Raw genomic sequence first — 27118 nt, 5'->3', positions numbered from 1 at the left:
GCACATTAAAAGAGTATTTCCTCTAAAAGAGTATTGCGGTGTTTTGCGTCTTTTTAAAGACAGCATTTCACTTGCACTGAGACGGGAGCGTCTTTTTAAAGATGTCTTTCCGTCCGGGTTTCTGGATGCGGCAAATGTATGTGTCCCCGGGTGGCCACGATCGTTTTCTCTCGTGCGCAAGAGTGCATGCTGAGGCTGCGATCGTGGAGAGTTCATACTCCTAAGAGAGCATGAACCTCTTGGATGGCGGAGACGGGTTTCGTACCTCCGGGAACGTCACCCCCTTTTTTCCGTTGCGGAGCCCCGTTAAAGGTGCGGTGGCAAAACTCCGGAAATCTTATCTCCGTATAAACGGTGCTGAATCGGTTAGCTGGTGCGTCCAGTGACTCTCAGCACCCCCATCCACAGCCAGAGGTCGTGGAAAACTCGTTTTCCTCCCGGAACCGACCGTTCAGCCATCACCTCTCACCTTTCCTGAAGGCGGGGCCGCTAAGGGTTATGCTGCTCCAAGAGACCAGCCTCCCTCCCCTCACAGACCCACGGGCTTGTGAGAGGCGGCCTCTGCCGTGCGCGCCATGGCGTGATGCAGGTCCGCCAGGCTAAGGCACTGAAGGATCTGCACAGGCGAGGTCACGGTCCGGCAACTAAAGAATCCTGTGTGGCTCTGACCTAGCGCTACGAGCGACTGGGTTCACCCCACAGGCCGCCGGACGTGCTATGCCCACCCCCGGTGGTCCAGGAACGCCATCTCCACCATTAAGTAGGTCGTTAATAATCGTCCTAATGTTCCATTTTAGACCAGCCATTTCGGCGACGCGGCTGAAAGTATCCAACAATGATCGGCCGCTTTAAAGCAGACTGAGGCATCATGCCACGTCGGAGCCTAGCTGCCCCCTCTGTTACGTCAGTATATTGGTCTGCTTTTCGCCGAGGGCGTCCTGCTACGGCTTTTTTGTTCCTTCATCCCGGCAGCTCTGAGGAACCTGTCGTAAGCAGTACACCCGCCCACTCAGCCCGCTACAGAGGTGGAAAATGAAACTTAGCGGCTCTGAGTCGGGCGATCTGAAGGTGGAGAGGATCGCTCTTCAGGAGATGGTGAAAACATCATTCTCCCCCCCACCCCGGAGGAGGGCCGGGTGGGGAATCCTTGGTTTCGTTTTGTGTTCCGCCGACTTCAATCGGCACCCACTAACCTCAAAGAGCGAATTCCTCTTCTTTCTCCAGATCCCCGGAGGCATATAGGAGTTTCGGACGGGCTCAAAACCCTACGTTCTTTTCTTCCTCATTCGCCAGCGGATGTATCGAGCGGGACATCTACAAAGGAGCCTTTGCTCAGCATCCATCAGCGGTTTCGGGTGAGTGTTTCATTACACACATCATCTCACAATGCGGCCAAAGAGCACGCGTCGTTGAGTTCCCCGTCTCCGCTCGCCACGGGTACACATATCGTGCCGTTAATTTCCTCTCGCTCGGTATCTGGGGGCCTGGGAAGAGCTTCCCAGCCCGTCGCGTTGGCTTTTACGCACGATCCGTCTCGGTTACGCATTCAATTTGCCCGGCTACCTTCCAAATATTCAGGCATTCGCTTCACCACGGTGAAGGCTGTCGATGCGCACGTACTGCGTGCGGAGATTGCTGTCCTATTGGCGATGACGCGATCGAGCCGGTCCCTCCAGCCGAGATAAATTCGGGGCTTTACAGCCCTTCATTGTACCCAAGAAGAGTGGCGGGTTGCGTCCGATCCTAGATCTGAGCGTACTGAATCGAGAATTCACAGAATTCACATTCACAGAATGCTGTTCAAAATGTTTACGGAACGTTTAATGCATCCGCCCATAGGATTGGTTCGCAGCCTTCAACCTGAAGGACGCGTACTTTCATGTTTCCATACTCCCCCAACACAGGCGTTTCTCCGCGTTGTGTTCGAGGGGAGGGCATATCAGTACAAAGTCTCACCGTTCGGGCTTTCTCTCTCTCTCTCTCTCTCTCCCTGTGTCTTCATGAAAGTTGTGGATGGCGCACTGCAGCCCTTGAGAGAGAGAGAGAGAGAGAGAGCGGTGTTTGCGTTTTGGCGTATTGGCTCATAATAGCTCAGTTTCGTCAGATGCTGTGCACACACATAGATCGTGTACTTAAACACCTCGCTCGTCTCGGTCTTCAGGTCAACTGGGGAAAGAGTAAACTTTGCCCCGTGCAGAGGATCTCTTTTCTCGGAATGTAACGGGATTTGGTCGATTTAACAACACGTCTCATAGAAGCGCGTGTTCAGTCAATTCTGGCTTGCCTCAAAATTTAAAGGCAGGGTTGCGGTTCCACTGAAATTAATTTTAGAAACGTCTGGGGCATATGGCAGCAGCATGCGGCCGTGACACCGCTCGGGCTGCTCCATATGAGACCGCTTCAGTGTTGGCTTTATGACCGAATCCCGAGGAGAGCGTGGCTCACCGGCTTTCACAGTATTATAATTACATCGTGATGCCGTCACACTTTCACCCCGTTGTCAGACCCAGCGTTTCTCAGGGTGCGGGTGCCACTGAGATAGGTCTCCAGGCATGCTATTGTTGGCAAAGATGCCTCTACCACGGGGTGGGGAGCCACGTACGGCGGGCTCGTCGCTTCGGGGGTCTGGTCGACATTCCAGCGACATTAGCATAAATTGCCTCGAGCTGGGCACTGTATATCTTGCGCTCGTCCGTTTCATCAACGTGATTCGTTGCTTAAGATGTAGTGCGCACCGACAACACTGCGGCTGTAGCGTATATCTATCGCCAAGGCGGTCTGCGCTCTCATCACCTGTCGCATCTCGCCCGCCTCTCCTCTTCTGGAGTTAGAAGTATCTGAGGTCTCTTCGTGCCATTCACATGTCAGGGTCTCTGAACACAGTGGCAGACGCGCTCTCACGAGCAGCGCGCCCTGGCGAGTGGCGACTCCCCCCCGGTCAGTTCAGCTGATTTGGAAATGTTTCGGAAAAGCGCAGTTAGATCTGTTTGCTGTTTCAGAGCAACCCATTGGCGCCTGTTTTATTCATTATCCGAGGGAACACTCGCCGTGAATGCACTGGCACACAGCTGGCCGCGGGGTTTCCCACCCAGTAAGCTTTATTGCGCAGACACTGTGCAAGTCAGGGAGGACGAGGAGCGCATTCTATTAGTTGTGCCGTATCGGACAACTAGGAATTGGTTTTACAGAGTCACTCTCCTCGCGTCAGTCCCTCCCTGGCTGATTCCCTGGCACATTATGGCACTCACGCCCCGATCTGTGGAACCCCCATGTGTTGTCTCTGGACGGGGCGCGGAGGTTTTAGGTGATTTACCACACTCGGTATCTAACACCATCACTGCAGCGCGAGCGCCGTCTACGAGACAGGCATACTCGCTAAAACGGAATCTGTTCGTTGATTGGTGTGCTTCTCACGAGAAGACATCCGAAAATGCTCGATCAGACTCGTGCTTATTTATCTCCTTTGCTTGGACAGAAGGCTGTCTCCCTATATCATTAAAATGGATATCACTGCGATATCCGCGCACCACGCTCCGATAAACAGTCGGACAGTGGGTCAGCACGACCTGGTTGTTAAGTTTTTGAGAGGCGCACGAAGGCTGCATCCTTCTCGTCCTCCCTCTATTCCTCCTTGGGACCTGTCCGTGGTGCTGAAAGCTTAAATGGGACATCCACTTTGAGCCTCTGCATTCTGTGAGTGTAGAGTTTCTAACTTTCAAAATTCTTAACACTCCTTGCTTTGGCTTCGATAAAAAGGATAGGGGATCTTCATGCATTTTCGGTCAACGATTCGTGCCTACAGTTCGGGCCCGCTGAATTCATTTTAATATTGAGACCCCGGCCCGGCTACGTGCCCAAAATTCCCACTACTCCATTCAGAGACTAAGTGGTGAACTTGCAAGCGCTGCCCTTGGAGGTGGCAGACCCACCCGTGGCTTTATTATGTCCGGTGCGTGCGCTACGTGTGTATGTAACTCGGACGCAAAGCTTTAGAACCTCAGAACAGCTCTTTGTTTGTTACGGTGGTCAGCAGAAGGGGAATGCTGTCGCCAAGCAGAGGATGTCCCATTGGATTGTGGACACTATTACCCTTGCGTATGAAAAGCAGGGTATTTCTTGCCCGTTTAATCTGCGTGCACATTCTACGAGAAGTGTAGCATCATTTGGGCATTGGCTCGTGGTTCCTCTCTAACTGACATTTACAGAGCTGCTGGCTGGGCGACACCTAATACATTCACTAGATTCTACAGTGTTCGTGTTGAGCCGGTATCCTCTCGAGTTCTCTCGTCAGATCAGTGAGAACATCAAGGAACGGCTCCTGTGTCGCTTGGAGCCTTTCTTTTCGGTGCTGCACAACCGCACCAGTATGGAAGGCAGTTAAGGCAAAAACGTTACAAAAACTGTTTTTTGTCTCCTCCACCGCTTGGTGGCCGATGTTGCGGAGCATCGGCTGCCAGCCTCTCACTAGATGTATCCTTGACAATCTGGGTGAGGCTAGCCCCCAAATTGCGCCCCCTAGTGGTTTCTTTGTGAGTATTTCCGTGGAAAGTTTCTGATTTACCACGTTTCCCTTAGCGGAGTTCGTTCCGCGCCTCTCTAGTGTTGCTAAGAGAGTGTATTTTTTATAGACCTCGTGTCTTTTTATCCATCACCTTAGTGGTAGACCCCTAGAGGGTTTTCTTTCCGCAGCGATCTTAGTCCCGCCTGACGAGTTCGCTTCCCAGTTCGCCTAGTCACTATCGTGGGTTAAGGAACAAGTAGTGACCGGCCTCTGCTTCAACCCCTTTTCCGTTCCCTAAAAGAGGAGAGTCGGAGGGTTTACGCAGGCACTGGAAGGGTCAGCTTCAGTGGCGCTTTGGTAGGGATTCCCAATTCGTCGGTCACGACGTGACGTCGTAGTGACCGACTGAAAGGGAACGTCTCGGTTACATATGTAACCCTCGTTCCCTGAAGGAAGGGAACGGAGACGTCACGTCCCGTCGCCACAGTTTGCTGTTCCACTGCTGATATCGGCCGGACATTTTTCTTTTTGTCCAGCTTTCTCAGCAAAAAATAGCTGATTTGATAACTGCACCTGCCGCTCATTAAATACCTGTGCGGCGGGCGGCGCCGGCAGATGCAATTATCTGCATGCCAAGTTCATTGGCGTTTTAAAGGTTTCTCGAAGCAGATAGGTCACCCGCGAAGCGGTTCCCAATTCGTCGGTCACGACGTGACGTCTCCGTTCCCTTCCTTCAGGGAACGAGGGTTACATATGTAACCGAGACGTTCTTCAGATGTTAAAGAACCATTTAGAAAAAAAAGATTCATCTATGGCATCATCAAGCACAGAGTGTGAAGTAACATAAGGAAAGCTGCAGCAGGTTGAAATACTGATTTAGGAGAAGGTGCAACTGACTGCAAATCGGGTTTGGGGGAAGCTTCAGCTGACTTGGGGAGGTTTTTGCCAACTCACCAGCCTTGACACAGGCCTTTCTTTCTTCCTCCTCACTCAGCGAGTCGGCAACATTGGGTGAGTAAGGGAAAACTTGAGAGGGTGAGGATGGAATGAAAGGGGTCATTTCACTGAAGAGGCTCTGCTAGAGATCGGACTATTTGTGGTTCATCAAAACCTGTCCAGGAAGCCCAAGGGCTTCAACATTTCCATTTCCCATGCTTTGAGGGCCACCTTGAGGAAGGTGTTAAACATGTCCTATGTGCCACCTCATTAAATCCAAGACCTTCTGCTACCACCAGGAACTCCTTTCAAGGGTTTGGTATTGAATACCACATATTATATAATGTTTATTTGGTTACACATAATCCCTTCTGTCAATCAGCCATAGCTGAAAGTTTATTAATGTGTATTATAATTTCAAGCCTTGTATTACCACTGGAAATCCTGGCAATTTTAAATAATTTGTCATTTCATTTCATTTTGCAAGGTTGTGGTTGCAAAGAATTCAACAAATGTTTTATATCAAATACAGTATGTATGATTTTGATAAGTGATCAATATATATAGTATTAACCATTTTGCAAGAGTTTTATTATTTATTTATTTTATTGGTGGATTTAAGCACTATTGTAAGCCTGAACACTTGACATGGCCTTGAAGATTTGATATCTGCATCAAACCTGTGAACTAATGACTTGTCACCGTTTAGAAACCATTTAGAAACACACTTAAATTCAAGGCTGGCAAGGTGTCATGAGACTAAAAACACTTCAGTATGAAAATATAATTACAGCCAATCTGAATGGTAATTTGTGTCAATAGATGATATAATAGAAACTTTATATAGACTACAATATCTTGAATAAGTATGAGGCGTTCAATGTTATAATGACTAGAAATAATTACAGAATGAAAAATATGAGGAAATGTAATTTAAAAACGTTAAACATGTGGACAATCAACTGCAGATAAACTTTATTATTTTAGCTTCATTATTTTACATGTAGGCCTATAGCTTACTAAGGAGAAAATTAACCAGGGAAATAAATAAAGAAAATGAAATGAAATAAAGAATGGAAGTTTTAAAAGTATGTATAAGTTTTTAATGAAGTATACGTGCATAACCTACTGAATTCAACAAAATCACGTGAGAACTTATTTGAATAAACTGTGACGCGCAAAGGGGCGTGGCTTCTTTCAACCCGGTACTACTTTCGGTTTCATTATTAGAGTTAAAGTTAGAAATAAAGATGCTAAAGTTAAAGACTTGATGATAAAGACTGAGAATCTCACTGATCATTAAAGGTAAGAATAAAGTTTTGGTTGATTTACTATATTCGCTGAAATACAGTGAGTTTTTGTTGTAATGAAGTGATAAGGAAGTGTGCAAACCATGAAGTTTTGTGAGTCTGGTCATCTAAATTTCACTTTAAATCTGACATACTGGGTAAATATAGGTACCTATTATAGTTAATATGTGTTTTTACTGTAATGATGTGAAGTTTCCTGTGATGTCATTCTAACACTAGTCTCTATTCGGTGAGATATGTAAAAATATGTATGTTATAACGTTACGTCATGGAGTAAACTGATATGCTTTAGCTCGTATTAACACTCTCTTGTCTGCTTTAAATCTGGTACAGTAACGTTACAGTTTTTAAGTATGAAAAACTCATAAAGAAGTTTGTATTGTCCTATATTGCTATAAGTTTAACACCTAAAGAAATGAATAATAGACTTTACTTTAGACATTTAGCCTATGTTGAATATAGGATTTGTGTCAGTCATAGCTTATTAGCTTTAGGAAACATTTTCTATAGAGGAGCAACATTCATGCTTCGTGACTCACAAAGACCTCAGATTACAAACCAGATAAGAGTATCATGACATACAGATGTACTGTATACACATCAATTTAATTTAATTCAATCATTTCATATTACAGAGCTTATGTAATCTATAGCTAACTAGTCCCAAGTACATTTAACTCTTCTAACAGCTAATTTCTATTGGATCACATTTTAAAAAATGTAGGAAATTATATAACAGAATATAAAAATGAGTTTAAATGGGTCATATGATGTCTCTAAAAAGTTATTTTGTGTAATGCAATGTCACACTATTTTCCAGATACCGTATTTTTTGTACAAAGTTCTGAAAGGCACAGTGTGCTGTGATTGGCCAGCAATTCAGTGCGTGGTGATTGGCCGAATATCTCAAGCTTGATGGAAATGTTATGATACTTATAATATTTGGAATATCTGCTCCCAAAGCCACTTCTGTTCCCTTTAGAGCCCAGTGGATTTTTAAAGGTGTACCTGTATCAAAGCACAAAGCAGGCAGAATTATAAAAAAGTGCTTCAAGTCCATGTCGACTCGTTAGGGAAGTAAACTGATGACTACAATCCTGTGTTCATTGTAGTCCAAGAACAAAGATTTCGTAACAGCAACAGATAGGTAATATAAGTAGCCCGAATAAAAAATACACTGTTTAATGTAGAATATTGATAAATCCTGGATTTCCATGTAAGCCAACTATTCCTGCCCATCCCCAATTAAAAATTTTGGTTCCCAAAACGTTCCCCCTCACGTTATTTTCCAAGGTTTTTGGTTAGCCAGGAATGTTTTCTATAAGAAAATAAACATTCCCCTAATGTTATTTTTAGGTTATTTTAACGTTTCCCTAACGTTAGAATAATTGAATTGTTATATTACTGAAATATTATATGAATGTATTATAACACAGGTTATTTTTAATAAAAAATACCTCAACACATAACACATTGTATTTAGATAACATGGTATTTTATCAAATATATAAACAACCAGTGACTTTAACACAATATAGAAGACTTAAAACAGCTATTTATTAAAAAGATATAAACATTTAATTCCCTTTACGTTAACAGATCTTACCATAGCCGTTTATTTTCGCTAGAATAATGTTAGACTCTGAGGTAAAACGAAATGATAAACACACATTCTATTCGCTTTAGGTAAACATATCTTACCACTGCTGTTTAGTCACCTATCAGCTTGTAACATCATATACTCTCAATAGCCTAGACGTGTCAAATCGATCTGAAATTACTCAAATACTTTTTCCGTCTCACATATTTAATTAACAGTTTCACTTGTTACGTGAGGATAATGACTGACAAGAGGACACCGAAAAACATATAATATCAATACCTAACTAAATCTGAGACAATGCAAAAACGGTAAAATATTATTTACTCCCCAAGATAGCCCGACGGGCATGGGAAACGTTATTTCAAATGTGTATTTCACTCAAAAAACAACAGGCCAATCAGAAGAGAGGCTCATGTATATTGCTTATTGCAGGCCAAAATGACCTGTTCTTAGAAGAGCTCCTGAAAAAGGATCTGTATATCAGTGGCGAAGCTACGGGTGGGCCTGGCCGGGCCTGGGCCCGCCCACTTTGAGTTGTGGCCCATCCAATCAGAAGGCCATTTTCCAGACAAATGTGTAAATAATTTAACAAAAATAAATAATAGTACTACGAATAGACGTCTTATCACACTATAATTTCATATATGTAATAAAATTATAAATATAATTAAAATATAAAATATAAGTGCAAGTTTGCATGTTCAGGCAGTTTCGCAGTTTTCTTTTACCCTATTGGTGCACACGCTTGTCAACATGAAACGTTGAATATGATTCGTCAGTCATTGTTAGTTCCGCCTACGCGCGATCGAACTGAATTTGAAAATAGCGAGTCGCAAATCTTCGCGTTTAACAGCCTTTCCACCATGACATCTGCTGTTGTATGTTTACTTTTGGAGACAGAGACTATACATCACTCATGGAAATGTTGGATTATTGAGGACATTTTTTCAAACGTCGTCAAAATGAAACAAGCACTTATTACTTTGATAATGACGTCATGCTGTGTCAAAGACTGTTCTTCACCACATACTATATAAAAAAAAAAACAAAAAAAAAAACACATACTATATAAAAAACATATAACGTTACGCTCATCGATGATAAATGCTCGTCTGGGAAATGTATTTCTGCTTTTCTTTGTGCAAAGGGACATATTATGATCAAAGATATTGGACTTTGTTATGATCCAGACTTTCTCCATCCTTAACCAGAAGCCCCGTCTCAGACTAATACATTATTTAGGACATCTAAAGGTGAGTTCAGACATTTTCGTAATGTTTATAGGGGTGTCATTATTATTTACAGTTTATAGACAGGAGTATTACTCCAGTCAACTATTTAAGGGGGCAGACTCTGTCTTGTGTCATATGCTGTATTATTTACTGTTGTTGGAATAAAATGTACACTTAAATGACAACACATGCAATTTTGTATTGCGCCATGTTGTTTGATGGCCATTTTCTCATTAAATAACAATCTCTCAAACGAGTTCTTTAGTAAAATCAATTCACTAACGTTACCTGTTGAATCTGTCGTATGACGCTTTCATGTCATGCATTTTGCTGACGAGGAATGACAAATCATGGTTCGGAACTATGTTCACGTAACGTAAATAACGTAAAAACTATTTCCTTTACTAATTCAGTTTATATTGAGTTCTGTGTTTTCAAGTGGATTAATAATTTGGTGTGGCACTGCCCATAGACTGTATAGGGAATGTGGAGTTGACGTCACGCCGCGTTGCATTATGGGTAATCCGCCATATTTGCAGGCACGCGTCCTATCCCGCTGTATTAGATTTCATGTGTTGGAGGTTGTTTTTGTATTTTCTGTCGAGATTTTAATAAATTTCGATATGTTTGGTCAGTACTGCTCGATCAAGCAGGTCACGCGATCGTTCAGGGAGGAAACTGGACAACGGAAAACGTTTTTTCAGCTGTTATTCGTGGAAAAAACAAGGGAAGCCGGTGCAGGAGCTGACGAAAAGACGCCGGATCGCGTGGTTTGGCTGCTGCAATCAGGAGAAAAACGTCTACTTTTCAAAAAAAATCCGTGCATCAGCGAGAGTGTGTTCGCTGCATTTTCATTCATTCAGTAATTTGTGATTAATAAAAGCAGAACTACTTAAATTGTCTTGTTTTTATGCTAACACTGTCAAACTAACTTGTAAATTGATAGATTGGTTCATTCATTTCTGATCACCCTAACCACATGAGTTATAAAAATAAATATTTAGACAATTTTGACGATTGTAACAAATATTTTTTATTAAATGCAACTGCTCAAACCCACTGCTTGTGACTCTTTAAATAACATAACGTTAGCTAAATATTTAACATTTTGTTTGTTTTAATAACTTGGCCAAAACAGACGTGCCATCTTATGAACATGTGTTGATTCATTGCACAGAATACAACGGAGATTTTTTTATAGAATCATTAAGATACGTAGGTATTAACACATTGTCAGTAAATAGCTGGTTTGCCAACCGTCATAAGACTTCGAAAGAAGAAGTGTCATCTTACTATAAGCTTGAAGAGATTTATAGCTCTTAAACTCCTGCAAAGTGTAAATAAAGTCCTGCAAAAACAAGGTAATTTATCAGATATGTAAGCGGAGATTGCGTCTGGATCCGTAATTCAGTCTTGGGCTGCTAAATCATGGATCTATGTTGTTTATTTGTCCGAATAAAGTTTTTTGGCAGTAGCATTTAGTTTCTCCCGATAGGGTCCATTCTCTTTTTCTTTCAACTTCTCGATTTCTTCCGTTCTTCTTCAATTTTACCTAGTTTTTAACTGAACACACGCACAATTAAATGTCATAGCGGTCGGCGGTGCCTCTAAACATGGCGCCCACGTCCCATAATGCAACACTGCGGTGACGTACATTAACATTCCCTATAAAACAGGCACAGCCCCACCTGCCCATACACTGTAGACAAGCTACTGTTGGTTATTTATAAGTTGTTTTATAATTTTGGCTTAGGTAGCGTGCACACCAACGTTTTTAAACGCGGCTGAAAACGCCTGGAGGACGCCAAATACCAGCTGTTTTTTCAGCCGAGCGCTTTGGTTGCTGTGATACTTGAGCTGTGAGCCGGTTGGTTGTTGTGATATTTGTCCCGCCCTTCGTCCACTGTGATTAAACGGCCGTGTGAGAACTTTTACGAGCTGAGCTCGGACGAGCTGAGCTTTTTCAATAAATGGTTGAAAAACGCCATGCTTCCATTGGGAAAAAAAACATACGCCCACCACGGGCGTAAAAACTTTGTTGTGCACGCCCCCAGTTTATGTACATTCTATGCTTTGCCCACCCTGTTTTATAAAGGCCCACCCACTTAAACATTTCTGGCTTCGCCACTGCTGTATATATAGAGATTGTTTCTGGTACTTATGCAAATATATATTCTTAAGGACATCATAACCTATAATAAAACTTTAGAAAACTTTAAAATATGGGACATTTAAGAAAGCAGTATGGCTAATAGGGCTTGGGCATTGTGATGTCATTACTTGTTGTGGCGGCCATGTTGATTGCCTTTTTTACTGCTACTCGGACTACTGCGCTCTGTTTTTAGAAATATGTGTCTTAATTTGATTAATTTGGCATTATTATTTCAACAATTATTATGTTCTTTTACATTAAAAATGACAGATAAGGAAAACACTTCATTGTGTTTTATTCTATGTAGGAAACCAAACATTAACCTCAACCCCTCAGTAATGTGTTACATGACATATAATAAATTACATTTATATATATACAACAGTGAAGTAAAACATCTGAATTTTAATTTATATAGCTTAAGTCAACATTAAAATAAAAAATAAGGGAAATGTCCCGGTTTACTCACCCAAAATAGGGTAAAATTTCAACATTTATCTGTCTAATGTTTTCCCTCTGCTGACAGCAAAAATTCGTACTACAAAAGTGCTGCATTAACTAAGCGAGTTGTGAAGCTAGGTCGTACGTGACTTTACAGATTGGCGTGAAATCGTGCTCTCACAACAACCACGCTGTTATCTTAAAAATGCTCTTTATTCACTCTTTTTTCATATGGATCCAAACCGTTAATAGTTTCGATTTTGTCCACATACCGGTCCCTGCTGCCCAATTTAACATATCCCAGTAAATTCCACATCCTTCTCGGGATTTTAACATCTTTTTTCTTTCTTTTCATTCTCCCAACTCTGCAGCTTCTCCTTGTTTGTCCTTCTGTATGTTTACATTCGCGAGGCCATTAACATGGCCGCCACGTCCCAGAATGCAACGCAGCGTCCAAGCCCTATTGGCCGCTATGAGGCCGATAACACAAATGTAATTAAGTAGCAAATCAGATACAAACAGAAAATTGGTGAAACTAAATAAAGTTTTATGCAGAATATTTATAAATATACCCTTGAAGTAGGGTGGCCATTCGTGCCAGTTCCGCCGGGCACGTCCCGAACATGTTTTCGGGTTCGTTCTCCGGAAGTCGGGTTGCTCGACCGCATACATCATCGAGGTTCTCACATTTCAGTTAAAATACATTAGAAAATTAAGATTTATTTCTTTTAAGACATACAATCATTGTAGTTTCATTCTCACCTTGAAATGTAATGGTTGCTTTTCTGAAAATAAACCCGAAATATTAAACCTTAGGGTTAAACCTAACGCGACTTCCGGAGAACAAACCTGAAAACATGTTCTGGACGTGTCCGGCAGAACTGGCACGAATGGCCACCCTACCTTGAAGACATAAACTGTCGATCTGACAGCTCACATTACTTCATGTCACTTTAAAAAGTGAATACTGATTAAACATTTAACTGTCTGTCAGACTTTGGATTTACATTTGAGTGTCTTTTTTTACAAACAACAAATTTAAGGAACAGAAAAATGTACTGGCCGCTTGAAAAGATTCATCTGCTAATGCTGATAAAAAAATCCAAATATCGGCCGATATATATCATCGGCCACTGCAATACCGGTCTATCACTAATTATTAATCTTCTAAAATTCTTGCTCTCTATGGCTTTCAAGTCTATCAGGAGTGGTGATTCTCAGTAGATCATCTAGATGGCATTTCTCTGTGATCCAGATATGAAGTTTCAGCAGATGCTGTTAAGAGTACAGGAGTCTCTCGGGGACGATGATCTGCAGGATCTGCTGTTCCTCTGCTCAGATCTTGTCAGTCCAAAAGAGCTCAGAGAGGCGTCTACAGCCACAGACCTCTTCAGTTGTCTTCAAACCAGAGAGCTGCTGTCACCCGATGATCCATCTCTGCTTCTGGAGCTACTCACTATCATGAAACAAAACAATCTGATTCGGAAACTGGGTTTAGATGGATGTATTGATAACAACGGCACAATCTATAGACGAATCTCAGCGTACAGGTGAGGGCGATGCTGTTTGAAAGTACCGACCGTGTGTTTGTTTTCAGGGTGCATTCACCCGAGACAACTGTAAACTAACGATCTTCAGTCTTTTATCCCAACAAGCTTCACTTTCAGTATTTAGCTTTCACGTTATCTTTTGTTCACCCTAAAATCACAGAATCAGCCCTGGTAAACGGTTTGTGATTTTCTGTGTTTCAGACTGTTGTTGTTTGAGCTGTCACAATCCATCTGTGATCAGGACCTGAAAAAGATCAAGTTCATGTTGGGTCAAACACTACCACGCAAAAAACTGGAGCGAGAGACGGTAGGTGATCGTAACCTGACAGTATGTGTATGTTTTACAAACCGTTTCAAAAATCCTTTCTTTCAGACACTGTTGCAGTTGTTTTGGGAGCTGGAGAAGGAAGACCATCTGGATGAAAATAATGTAGATATTCTGCAGAAAGTTATAGGAAACGTCTATCCTGCTTTAGAAAAAAGAATTGTTCAATATAAAGAAGAGGGTGAGTTCATCTGTTTATTTGTTATATTATGACTTGATATGATTTATTCAGTGACTAATTATTAGTTTGCATGTGTTGTCACAGATTTTAGTAAGTGAATCTGCAATAAATCAGTGTTACTTTATGGTAATAACATTTTGATTATGTAAGTGTATAATAGTATATACGTTTTTTTTAAAGCTCACGTAACACACGCTGTTTCTGCATTTCTGATGTTAATCTGGAGTACCTATAGAGTAGTATTACATCCTTTATATCTCTAAAGAGTCTTTAGTTTAATCAGATTTATAAAAGAAAGATTAGCTTTACTGAATCTTTACAATAACGTACGAAAAAATGAAGAAGGAGGAGTTACTACTGCGGGTGGAGCGAGTACGAGTCATGCAACACTATACAACACTGTTTTAACTTATGATTCACTACATGTTCGTGTCATTTATATAATATGCACACGACTATTTACAACATAAGACAGAAGTCTTACCGCATGCAACTCGTGACCCGGTTGGGAAAATCCAGCGCATCAAACACACACGCAAAACTCCGCTGCTACCCCGGATAATAAACTATATCCATTGTTTTCATAAGACTGGATTTCTTCTCCTTACATCCAAAAACACACTTCTTCATTCGTGCCATTGTTGACTTTTGAAATGAAACAAAGCTGTCGCGTGATGTGATGTTTGCAAGTTCTAGCGTCTCCCGCTGATTGACGGGTGGGCGGTGAACGTGATTTCACCAAGTAAGATGTGATCCTGGATCAACACCATTGTTGGTCCTGGATCAACATTTTCATTAACCAATCAAATTGCAGGATTAAGATTAGTGTGGATGTTAGATTTAGGTTTAGGATTGGGTTAGGGGCTTTTAAGAAATACTCCTCAAACTATTATTTCAGACTAATTTGAGGGTTTAAAAATGGTTAGGGTTTGAGTTAAGGGTAGGTTGGGATATCTTTGATTAAAACGTTGATCCAGGATCAACAAAAAATGTTGATCCAATGTTGATCCAGGATCACATCTTACTTGGTGAAATCACGGCGACCACGGGGGTATGCAGGGTTTCCCGGGGGAAGTGCCCATATAAAGAAGTGATACGTATAGAAACCCCTGAAACCTCAGCTGGACCCGTAATCGAAAAAAAACTTTCCGAAACTTATATGAACCCTGGCGAAGTGCATTCGGCACAGAAATGCTCTGTAACACGTCCAACTGCTTTTTTGACACTTTGCCTACGTTTAGAATGAGGAAACAACTCTATAACTGTGTTAATAAGTCAGAATGCATGAAATACCATTGAACCCCCCCTTTAACCATAGCATTGAACTATAATTTGTTTTGCTTCATTGATATTTTTCCTGTCTTATAGTTGCAGGTGAAACGTTCATTGCTCAGGAGACTGAGGATAATTTGTCCACGTCAGTTCAGGTAAGAAATGTTTGGCTTAGAGTTTTGCCATACCAAACTGGTATGAATTGCTTCTGTGAAACATAAGACAAGACTTGTCGGTTTATGTTCATACTGCTTTTAACTTTTTTCTAGTTACGTTTTTGAGAATTTAAGTAAAAACACCTAAATGTCTGACCATACCACTTGCAAAATGATCATATAGACTGTAGATGTTTATGTTTTTTTAATGCGTAACAGTTACTGGTTAGTATGTTTGTAGTACACATCACTGTGTTCTACAATGGTACATAAAAAACTTGGTACACAAAATGAACCATGGGTTTTTTTATATTAAAGGTGCAATTATGTAACTTTTTTAGGAGGATCTCTTAGCAGAAATGCAATATAATCTACATAACTATATTATCAGTGGTGTATAAAGACCTTACATAATAAACTTTATTGTTTTTATTACCTCAGAATGAGCCATTTTTATCTATATACACGGCAAGTCCGCTTGCATGGAAGTCGCCATTATGTTTCTACAGTAGCCCTAAACGGACAAACTGCTCTACAGAGCGTGTTTTGTCACTACACTGTAAAGTTTACTAAATCTACAATTCATTTCAAATTTCCTGACTAGAGAGGAGTCACATTTATTCATTTGGCAGACACTTTTATCCAAAGCGACGTACATTAAATTACAAGGTACACATTTATTCAGCATGTCTACTCCTTGGGTTTGAACCCATGACCTTCTGCAATGGTGATGCATTGCTCTATGCATTGCTCTAAGTTGTTGATATACATTATAAAAACAAAGTTGAATTAGCTTAAGTTATTTTTTTAATAAAGTTATAGCCACCCACCACTTGTCAAAAAGTTAAAAATTGATTGTAATTTCAAATTGATTCAACTTTAAAATGGAAGTGAAACAATTTTTTTTACAGTGGCTTCATCTGAAAACGGAGGCAGCTGACTTGTTTGCCTTGCTGCCTCATGAGCAGAGTTGGGTATAACGCGTTACTGTGTAACGCATTACTGTACTCTAATTACTTTTCCTGATAACGCAGTAACGTAACGCTTTACATTTCAAATGTATGTAATTTGATTACAGTTACCAATGACAACAAAATTACGTTACTAGCGTTACAAATTAAGTGTTGAAAAATTAATTAAAATGTATTTTAAAATGACGTTTTGCCATTGCACGGCAACGTCTGTTAACGAGCATGCGCGCAGCGTCAGTTAACGAGCATTATGCTTACTCACTCGTCTGAGACGCAAGCAAATGGATGCTATGTGAGCGGTGGTTGATCCTTCAATTGGAATACAGACAAAACATGTCCAAAACCTTGGCATTTCAGAGTGGGCTTTGCGCGATGACATCTGGTCTGCTAGAAGCGGTCGTACAGGTGTGTTTTTAAATCACTAATGTACAATAAGGTTTTATTTGTTAACATTATTTAACTATGTTATTTTATCATGAGTTCAATGCGTGCACTGCATTAAGTAATCATATGTTTATTTAAACAATTACCAAAACAACTTTTAATTGTTATATTTAACGAACTAACATGAATATTAACATTCTTTAACTTGACCAAAAAGCCCTCGCGAATGCGACGACGTGTTAAAACTCTAGTTTCTGTCTTCGCGACTGCGAATGAATGTAGATAGTGTAGCATTCAAGAGAAATGCACAGACACTCGTTTAACAAAACTCCTGGCTTTATTTTAACAGAGCACCCGTAGGCCGATGCTCACGCATCCAGTCGCGCGCCCGCGCCAGAGCGTGCACAACATCACAGCCCAAAACAAAAACAAAAAAACCCTCCCCTCGTTGCACTAACCAATCACATTTCAGGGAATACATGGCAAAGAGAACAGAAACTCAGCGTTAACCCTTACAGAACAGAGTTGTAATAAACATCCAAGAACATCATTTTAAACACTGCTACAATAGATAGATAGATAGATAGATGTTAATGAATGTAGAATGTTTAATGAGAAATGTTAAACATCTGTAACTTATTATAAAAGCTACAAATATTTCTGGATCACTATATGACCAGTAATTTTAGGAGGGGGCAAAATCACACCAAAAATAGCTTTAAGCATTCAAATATGCACTGTAATCATTACTGTTTTCAAATGTTACAAGATACATTTTCACATTAACACTGCGTTTGGGTTTATCCGTCCTTGTTTCTGACAGTTTCACTGTTTTTTACATTTGATGTTGTCAAAGTAACTTAAAAGTAAAGTAATTAGTAATTAGTAGGGGTGTGACGAGACACTTAATCCACGAGACGAGACGAAACACGAGATTGGGTTCACGAGAACGAGATGAGACGATATTTTTACACTTTTTAAGAAACCCACAATGATAAAATAAATTAATAAGAAACTGAAATCACATTATTTTTAAATGTTTTAACTAATCAAGGACTGGCCCTAACAATTATTTTGCTAACTGATAATGAAGTAATTTGTTATTTTGGGTTAATAAAAATAGACCCAAGTGAGCAGTAGCATTTAAAATTACATAATAACGAAGATGCAATAATAATTGGTTCAAATAAAGTATTAAAACCAAGTTACATTAAACAACATTAACAAACACATTACATTTGTGGCCTATAAATAAAAAGCATTATGTATATATTATAAAAAATGCCTGCATCCGTCACATTATATTGCTTTTTAACACAACTGAATGCTATTTTTACATAGTTTCTGTTCTGTTGTCTATAAAATAGTGACTAAACAGGACCCAGTAAGGACCCACGACCCAGTTACTCTTTGTTTAATCCAATCAGCTCTTTCTTTAACTCCTGCTAAAAACGCGACATCGTCTGAAAAATTCATCATACATTTACATTGAGGCTGTACTAATGTTGCGCTTCTCATAAGTGTTGTAGTGTTATGAGCGTTTTTTTATTTATTTAAATACGAGTGGTAGTTTTATTGTATATCGTGTATAGCGCCGACAATTTGTTGCAAATTCATAAATATGAGAGAATAAACGGTTGCTGCTACTACAGAACACGTGCACGGGCGTGCCACATCATAGGTAGGGAGAGAGCTCGGACACAGACTCGCATCAGAAAGGGTATGTGTGGGAAAAACTACTGCTAACCTTTTGTAAAGTCACTCATGATGAACTTGATCAGCTGTCAGTAACATCCGTGACTGTTGACGTTTACGCGAAAAAGAGAAAGTACACGGAGGAACACAGAGTTAAAATACCTTTCACTGGAGGCGCGTTTCATAGAGAGGGGGCCGGCGGCGCGCGCTGTTGAGGCGCTGCACACAACGAGAGAGGGAGGATGGAGGCGCGCTGGGCACTCGCTGCAATGAATTAAGCCGTTTTAAATAATAAAATTAAAATGTAAACGGGAATCATGAAAAATCTATTTGTGGCGGCCAGTGTTGATTAATCAACATATGAGAGTAAATGCAGTTTAAAAATGCGACCTCCGAAGGATGCAGTCTTTTATTTGAGAAACGGCCAGCATTTCACCTCCACAAGAAATCTCGCGAGACACATGTAATCTCGCGAAACACATTTAATCTCGCGAGATCTCGTCGCACGAGATCTCGTCACACCCCTAGTAATTAGATTACTTTTTGCATGTAGTAATCAGTAATGTAATCAAATTACAATTTTAAAGTAGTAATTAGTAATTTGTAGTGGATTACTTTTTTTGAGTAACTTACCCAACACTGCTCATGAGGCAATGACTTTGGTGGGAAAACCATTCATACAGCTTTTTATAGGCAGCATAATGAAGTCTGTTAATATAATATAAAACAGAGAGTGCCTCTGTCATAACTAATCTCATATTTCAAAACTGCAATACTAATTTCCCACTAGTAATGCAATCAAAAGGTGTGAAAAGTGACTACACTATTTTTTTATTTACACAAAATTTGTGATCCAGCTGCTTTCTTGGTCGCCATTTTTATTTTTTAGAACTTGACCAATTACATTCCCTGCACACCAGTGATGGGAATAACGGCGTTATAAGTAATTAACGTTAGTAACTGCGTTATTTTTTCAGTAACGAGTAATCAAATAAATTACTGTTTCCCCCGTTATAACGCTGTTATCGTTACTGACATTAAAATGCTGCGCGTTACTAAAATTGATCTCACTGTAGTGATTTTCACCCGCGTATGCTCGCTCTCTCAGCCAAACACTGTTTTTCTCTTGTGTGTGTGTTGGGAGAAACATAACTGATGCTGATTGGTGTGTCTGTGTGTTAGAGGGGGTGGGAGAACAACATAGCGGATGATGATTGGCTTAATTTCAATCGTTAGCCAACCAGAGGCCGAGTTCACACACAGGCCCGCCCACTCGCACAGTCCGAGTCAGAGCGAGCAGTGTAAAAAAGTCTGAGCAACTTGGTCACTTTGTCGCTAGATTTAGCAACTTTCTATCACTTTAGCGACTTTATAGGACAAATCTAGATATCTTTTCTGGCGTTGTTAGAGACTTTTGTAGACTGACATGAAAATACGCGTCGTTTTCTCTTCTCAACGAGAGCGGTGCGTGCTGCTGCTGTGCCCCATCTCAAAGCACTGACATGCAGCCCGGTCATCGCGCATCAATCACTCCGAAAACACCGGCGACAGGGCGATGGCAAGTACAACAAGCTCAAAGGTAGCGGTCGCAAACACGAAGTATAAAGCACTACTTTTCCATTGTTGAGGTGAAAGGCAAGAATGTTTGTGTAATGTGCAACTTATGCCCATGAAGAAAAAGTCTCTCCACGTCTGTGGCAAGTAATTCTGATCTAATAAAACACCCCACATCGTCACATGCTGCCACAAAATTAATGGTTTCTCTTTAGTATCCATTTTAGTAATTTAACATATTTAATTTTGTAAGGGGCATTCAAGTTATTTGAAATATTAGAATTTTTTTAAGTAACGCAGTAATTACTTTTCCTGGTAATTAATTACTTTTATAATAATGTAACGCAGTTACTAACTCAGTTACTATTTGTGAGAAGTAATTAGTAACTATAACTAATAACTTTTTTTAAGTAACGTTCCCAACACTGCTTCACACACGCATAGAATTGTAGTATAAGACGATGAAGGTATCTCAGGAGTCAGGAGGTAAAGCAAACATTAAATTCAGATGTGCCTTGATGCCTTCCTGCCTTTGAATGCCGCCTCCGAAGGCAGGATTTCGGATGCAGCCAGTTTATGTTGTCTCAGACGACAATATATTTGTCCTGTGGCGGCTACCGTAGCTTCTCTGTATGCTTTGAAAGGAAGGAGTGAGCTTTGGGTTGCAACCTCACCACTAAATGACACTAAAATCTACACATTGCACCTTAAAAAGTCGACTAACCATTGTTTTTTTGCATGTTGATGATTACCATTTGTTAAAACCATGGTTAGGCTTTGGTAGCTGTACATAAAACCCTATAGTATAAAGTTGTGATATTGTAACTCTGTCTCTTTCTCGCAGCCTTTATCAGTGGCATCATTCTCATTAGGTAAGTTTACTTTGCATAAAGCAGAAAAGAAATCACATGATACTACAGTCTGTTCACTGACCATAAAACTGAAAAAAAACCTGATCATAAAACTTTCTGGAAACTGATAAAGCTAGATATTGAGGTAATACTACAGGAACTACTCAAACTTTGTCAGGTTAGTGTATTTGAAAGAGTTTAGTTTGAACTGAATATTCTGCTTTGACTTGTGTTTGTGAAATATTGTGTGCTTATTCTTTTAACTGTACAAGACTTGGAGTCTTTAGTTAAACATTTTCATCTATTTAAAAGTGTCAGTATGAAGTCCTGAACAGCTGTCGTGAAACATTAGTGTGCACAGTAAATATTAATATAGACTTGAAGGATATTTATGCCTTTGTTCTTGTTAACAGATGAAATGATGGAGGATCAGGTGGACAGACTCGGTCTAACTGAAGGTTAGATTATTCATTCATAAACATATGTGTGTATTGCCATATACCAATACCACATTTTAACTGTGATTCTTAACTACAACACAAATCATTCACATGTCTTAGATCAGAGCCAGAGTTTGGACATTACCTCAGGGATTTCAAATGAGAGTTCACATGTATGTGTTTCTGATACTCCAGAGGTGAGATTCAGATTATTATACAGTAGATGAAACAGAATGTCTCTGTAATCTCAATCTGTCTTGTGATGTTTTTGTGTGCTAGATTCCTCAATATAAGATGGAAGGTGAAAAAAGGGGGATATGTTTAATAATCAACAACTGTAACTTCACCAGCATGCAGAAAAGAGAAGGAACAGACATTGACAACGGTTAAAATAATATAGACAATGACATAAACCCATACACATACCATAATAATAAATTATATTAAATATAATGGTAAATGGACTGCATTTATACACTCACCTAAAGGATTATTAGGAACGCCATACTAATACTGTGTTTGACCCCATTTCGCCTTCAAAACTGCCTTAATTCTACATGGCATTGATTCAACAAGGTGCTGAAAGCATTCTTTAGAAATGTTGGCCCATATTGATAAGATAGCATCTTGCAGTTGATGGAGATTTGTGGGATGCACATCCAGGGCACGAAGCTCCCGTTCCACCACATCCCAAAGATGCTCTATTGGGTTGAGATCTGGTGACTGTGGGGGCCATTTTAGTTCAGTGAACTCATTGTCATGTTCAAGAAACCAATTTGAAATGATTTGAGCTTTGTGACATGGTGCATTATCCTGCTGGAAGTAGCCATCAGAGGATGAGTACATGGTGGTCATAAAGGGAAGAACATGGTCAGAAACAATGCTCAGGTAGTCTGTGGCATTTAAATGATGCCCAATTGGCACTAAGGGGCCTAAAGTGTGCCAAGAAAACATCCCCCACACCATTACATCACCCCCACCAGCCTGCACAGTGGTAACAAGGCATGATGGATTCATGTTCTCATTCTGTTTACGCCAAATTCTGACTCTACTATCTGAATGTCTCTACAGAAATCGAGACTCGTCAGACCAGGCAACATTTTTCCAGTCTTCAACTGTCCAATTTTGTTGAGCTCGTGCAAATTGTAGCCTCTTTTTCCTATTTGTAGTGAAGATGATTGGTACCCAGTGGGGTCTTCTGCTGTTGTAGCCCATCCGCCTCAAGGTTGTGCGTGTTGTGGCTTTACAAATGCTTTGCTGCATACCTCGGTTGTAACGAGTGGTTATTTCAGTCAAAGTTGCTCTTCTATCAGCTTGAATCAGTCGGCTCATTCTCCTCTGACCTCTAGCATCAACACGGCATTTTCGCCCACAGGACTGCCACATACTGGATGTTTTTTCATTTTCACACCATTCTTTGTAAACCCTAGAAATGGTTGTGCGTGAAAATCCCAGTAACTGAGCAGATTGTGAAATACTCAGACCGTCTCGTCTGGCACCAACAACCATGCCACGCTCAAAATTGCTTAGATCACCTTTCTTTCCCATTCTGACATTCAGTTTGGAGTTCAGGAGATTGTCTTGACCAGGACCATACCCCTAAATGCATTGAAGCAACTGCCATGTGATTGTTGATTAGATAATTGCATTAATGAGAAATTTAACAGCTGTTACTAATAATCCTTTAGGTGAGTGTATAGCGCTTTCATAGACCAATGAAACGCACACGCTGCATAAGCAACTCATTTTTATTTTGCTGTTCATATTACAATAAAAAAAAAATAAACCCCAAAATAAAAATGTTTTAAATACTTATCATTTAAAGGCGGAGTGCACAATGTTTGAAAGCCATTGTTGATATTTGATAAATCACCTAAACAAACACGCCCCTACCCCAATAGAATCTGGACCTTCTTTTAAAAGACCCGCACCACATACGCAACCTTGGTAAGGATGTCGGTTTAGTAGACACGGCCCTTTACTGCTGATTGGCTACAAGTGTGTTTTGGTAGTCGGCCCGTCTCCTTTTCCAAAGCATTTTTCAAACGTTGTGCACTCCGCCTTTAATCACCCTCATGCTATACCAGATCTACAGCGGCATGCGTATAAAATGTGTTTGTGTGTGTACTGTACAGAGAGTTTGACGGCTGTATTCCAGTGGCTGGGCTTTGAAGTCTGGACAGAACAGGACTGTGATAAGAAACAAATGCTGGAGGTCTTAAAGGATCTGGCCGGTCGTGATCACACTGGGGCGGATTGCGTGGTCTGTTGTGTGCTTACCCACGGATGTGTGGATGGAGTATTTGGGACAGATGGAGGGAAAGTCACATATACGGAGCTGAAGGAGCCGCTACAGTGTTCTTCCCTCTTACAGAAACCCAAACTGTTCTTCATCCAAGCCTGCAGGGGAACCAGAGAGCAGAGACCGGTGTGGCCAGAGAATAACAGAGCCGATGAAATGACATTCAGTGATGCTGCTGTACCCACAGACTCCATACCTGAGGCCGCAGACTTCTTGTTAGCCATGTCCACAGTACCTGACCATGTGTCCCTCAGAGAGAAAACTAAAGGAACCTGGTTTATACAAGCTCTCTGTCACAACCTGAAACAGCTGGTGCCAAGGTGAGCACATAGATTTTTGTTACTGTTTTATCATTTCCGTGATGTTGTACATGGCCAGTTTAGCACCTACATGAATGGTTCAGCAGAGCTTTAACTGTGGGCGAATTCCAGTCGGAAGTCATCATCCCCATGCCCTATTCCCAAAACTCTTGGTTTCCAGGACAGGGATTAGTTTAAAACAGGATTAGACCTTAGTTTCATCAGGAAATATAACTAGTTTTAACAAACATACCTTACTAAAAACATTACTTGTGTACATTTTGAGGCAAAACAAAGGGCACTGATGTATTTTAAGATATGTCAGTGCAAGTTGTTTTCAGTTTGGACAGCTCTTACATTAAATACATTTTTATTTTAGTCTAGGACTAGTCTAATCCCTCTCCGGGAAATCGCCCCTTGATGTATAAACACTAAGAGTGAGTAAAATACACTACAGCACTGAAAAATAATATCTTTTTTTTGAAAATGTACGGCGTAGAGGTTACTGCGTAGGTCTGATGCAAATGTATAAATCATGCTTTAACTTATTCATATTGACTCATGACATTGGTTTAATCTCTGATCTCTAATCCCCTTTGTGTGCATGTAGGGGTGTGGATCTGCTGTCTATCCTGACACAAGTGAACAATGATGTGAGCAGAAAAACCGACCCCACTGGTACAAGGAAGCAGATGCCACAACCAGAGTTTACTCTTACTAAGAGAGTTGTTTTTCCTATCCCTAAAACCAATCCACCTCAATAATCACATACTGCTGACAGTGCAAACCAATATACTTGATGTTTATCCGAAAAAAATGTTTACATGGACGATCTGTGCAAATGATAAAGTTTTTTACATGTTTGAAAGAGGGAAGATGACAATTTATGTTATCCAAATCCTATACTGTAGCTAACACAGTGTCCTAACCAGATCTGGTAGATGTTTCCATGTTGAGTTTTTTTTAACCAGGTGCAATATGATGCTACGTCGAGCAGCAGTGGATTTATTTTAGATCAATTAAAGTTCTGCTCATTAATAATATGAATCATGGTCGATGAGAGACCAAAATATACACGAAATCCCTCAAGTTGCACAAGGAAAGCCATAACAAGCAGAGGGATGAGTGTGTTTGTGTGCGTGCTCTTCAGATGAAGCGCGAGAGGGTGGCGCACACACCAAGATGAACGTTCTGATTTACTGAAATTTCGTAATTATGCATTGTGTCACGCCCCCTTTTCGTGTTCGGTTCGGACAAATTGCCTGTCGCTGGAATTATATGGCATCACATCTGGTTAGGACACAGTGTAAAGCTTTTTTTATGTTTTTTTATGAAATATTTTAAGACACTTTGTGACTCAACACAAGACATTTTATTCAATAAAATCATTGACTTACACGATGAATGTTTTCTGTTCAAAAGATAAATTTTATGACCATCTCAAACAGTCAACATCAAGTAATGATATTAATTATAAATTCACATAAAAACTCAAAAATGTATTTTTAAAGTGCATATACTGTAGCAGTTACACATGGGCCGGTTACCGGTTTCAAGGTGTACTGAGGTTTTAAAGAGTCAAGCTTTCAAAACTACTGAAATTTGGTATAATAACGATTTCAAGATATGAGCTGTGTTTACACAAAATTAATTTAATCATTAAGTTATGTAACTGATTTGATGTTTACAATATATTGCAAAAAAAATTTTTGAATACATGCTTGTATCTTGCTTAAAAATAAAATGTATTGTATCCAGTTGAAAAGTTGTTTGTTTGTATACGCAGACATTTGAAAATAACACATTTTGGCAACATCGTGAAACCGTAGTATTTTTGCTTAAGGTAATCATATTACCAAAATCTCATACCGTCCTTTGCCTAATAGCAGCTTAGTACTTTACTATAAATTTTGCTTTAGTTAATGCAGCTGTTTGCCAGTAACTTACTGTAGATTTAAATGCATTTCCTGACAACATTTTGTTCAAAATTAAATGAACATTAAACATTAACAAGTCTTTATCTTTATAAAACAGCGTCATGCTAAGCATTCTGGAAACCAGAAATCCTTATCAACCTTTTCTGTTTTTTTCCTTTAGATTTTGGTTTCCAGAATGCTTTGCATGAGGCTGTTATTTTATTGTTTTATTTTGTAAAATAAAGACTTGTTAATGTTTAATGGTCATTTAACTTGAAACAAACTGTTAGTAAATAACATAAAATAACATAAATGTAAATCTACAGTAAGTTACTGGCAAACAGCTGCCAGTAAAACTGTAATTTTTACAGTGTACCGTGGTTTTTGTAGATGTAACATAACATGTTTGTAAACATATCAACATCCATATCTGAAAAGACAGGAAGAACAACAAACAACTGCATGATATATATATATATATAAAGTAAATGGTCCAGATAGTACATTTAAGCTGCAAGCAGCGATGAAAGGGCCCTTGCACCCATGCCCACTGCCAGTGAACAGTGGGGGATATGGATTTAAGTGGGTATAGGAAAAAAATAGGACAATGGTATTTGATGTGCCACAGCTCCTGTTAGCAGCAGCTGGCACAATAACAAACTGGATAGTGTACATAAATGCCTTCAGTCCTGGAGTCTTTTTAAACATTAATTAGAGCACAGATTGAACACTGTATATGGGTCATTCTACAGAAAAGGTGGAATTCGGGTGATGGAAATTTGCTTTAATGAACTTCTTTCAACATACCCAAAACTTCATTAATAGCATTAATTAACTTGTCAAATCTATGAATCCGCAAAACGGGGAGCTTAATCTATTTTTAACTTTTTAATACATTTTAATAAAGAATCCATGAGTCATTTATTTGTCATTGCTGTTACCTGTGATTTAAACAACATTAATGCTGACACTAAATATTTTTTCTCATTACAGCTTGTGTATTTAGTTAAAGGTTGAGTAGAGGAATTATAACACCAAGAGAAATAAT

General features: G+C 40.0%; 1 protein-coding gene across 2 annotated transcripts; it reads left to right on the top strand.

Annotated features, from left to right (window-relative positions):
* Positions 1-6635: 6635 nt before the first annotated feature.
* On the top strand, positions 6636-25552 carry casp10 (caspase 10, apoptosis-related cysteine peptidase). 2 transcript variants are annotated; one of them, XM_073854876.1, is made up of 11 exons: positions 6636-6742; positions 13381-13725; positions 13927-14032; positions 14099-14231; positions 15600-15658; positions 21107-21134; positions 21527-21571; positions 21674-21750; positions 21833-21938; positions 23689-24175; positions 24765-25552. In XM_073854876.1, the coding sequence occupies exons 2-11, from the start codon at positions 13409-13411 to the stop codon at positions 24916-24918; spliced, it is 1512 nt and encodes a 503-aa protein (XP_073710977.1). In that variant the 5' UTR covers positions 6636-6742; positions 13381-13408; the 3' UTR covers positions 24919-25552. The 2 variants fall into 2 exon arrangements, with proteins under 2 accessions (XP_073710977.1, XP_073710976.1); XM_073854875.1 differs by having other exon boundaries at positions 6642-6742; positions 13373-13725.
* The last annotated feature ends 1566 nt before the right edge of the window (positions 25553-27118 follow it).

This window comes from Misgurnus anguillicaudatus, chromosome 17 (genome assembly GCF_027580225.2).
Source record: "Misgurnus anguillicaudatus chromosome 17, ASM2758022v2, whole genome shotgun sequence".
NCBI classification, from domain to species: Eukaryota; Metazoa; Chordata; class Actinopteri; order Cypriniformes; family Cobitidae; genus Misgurnus; species Misgurnus anguillicaudatus.
The sequence above is the reverse complement of the archived record's forward strand: the minus strand, read 5'-3'. Positions and strand labels throughout refer to the sequence as shown.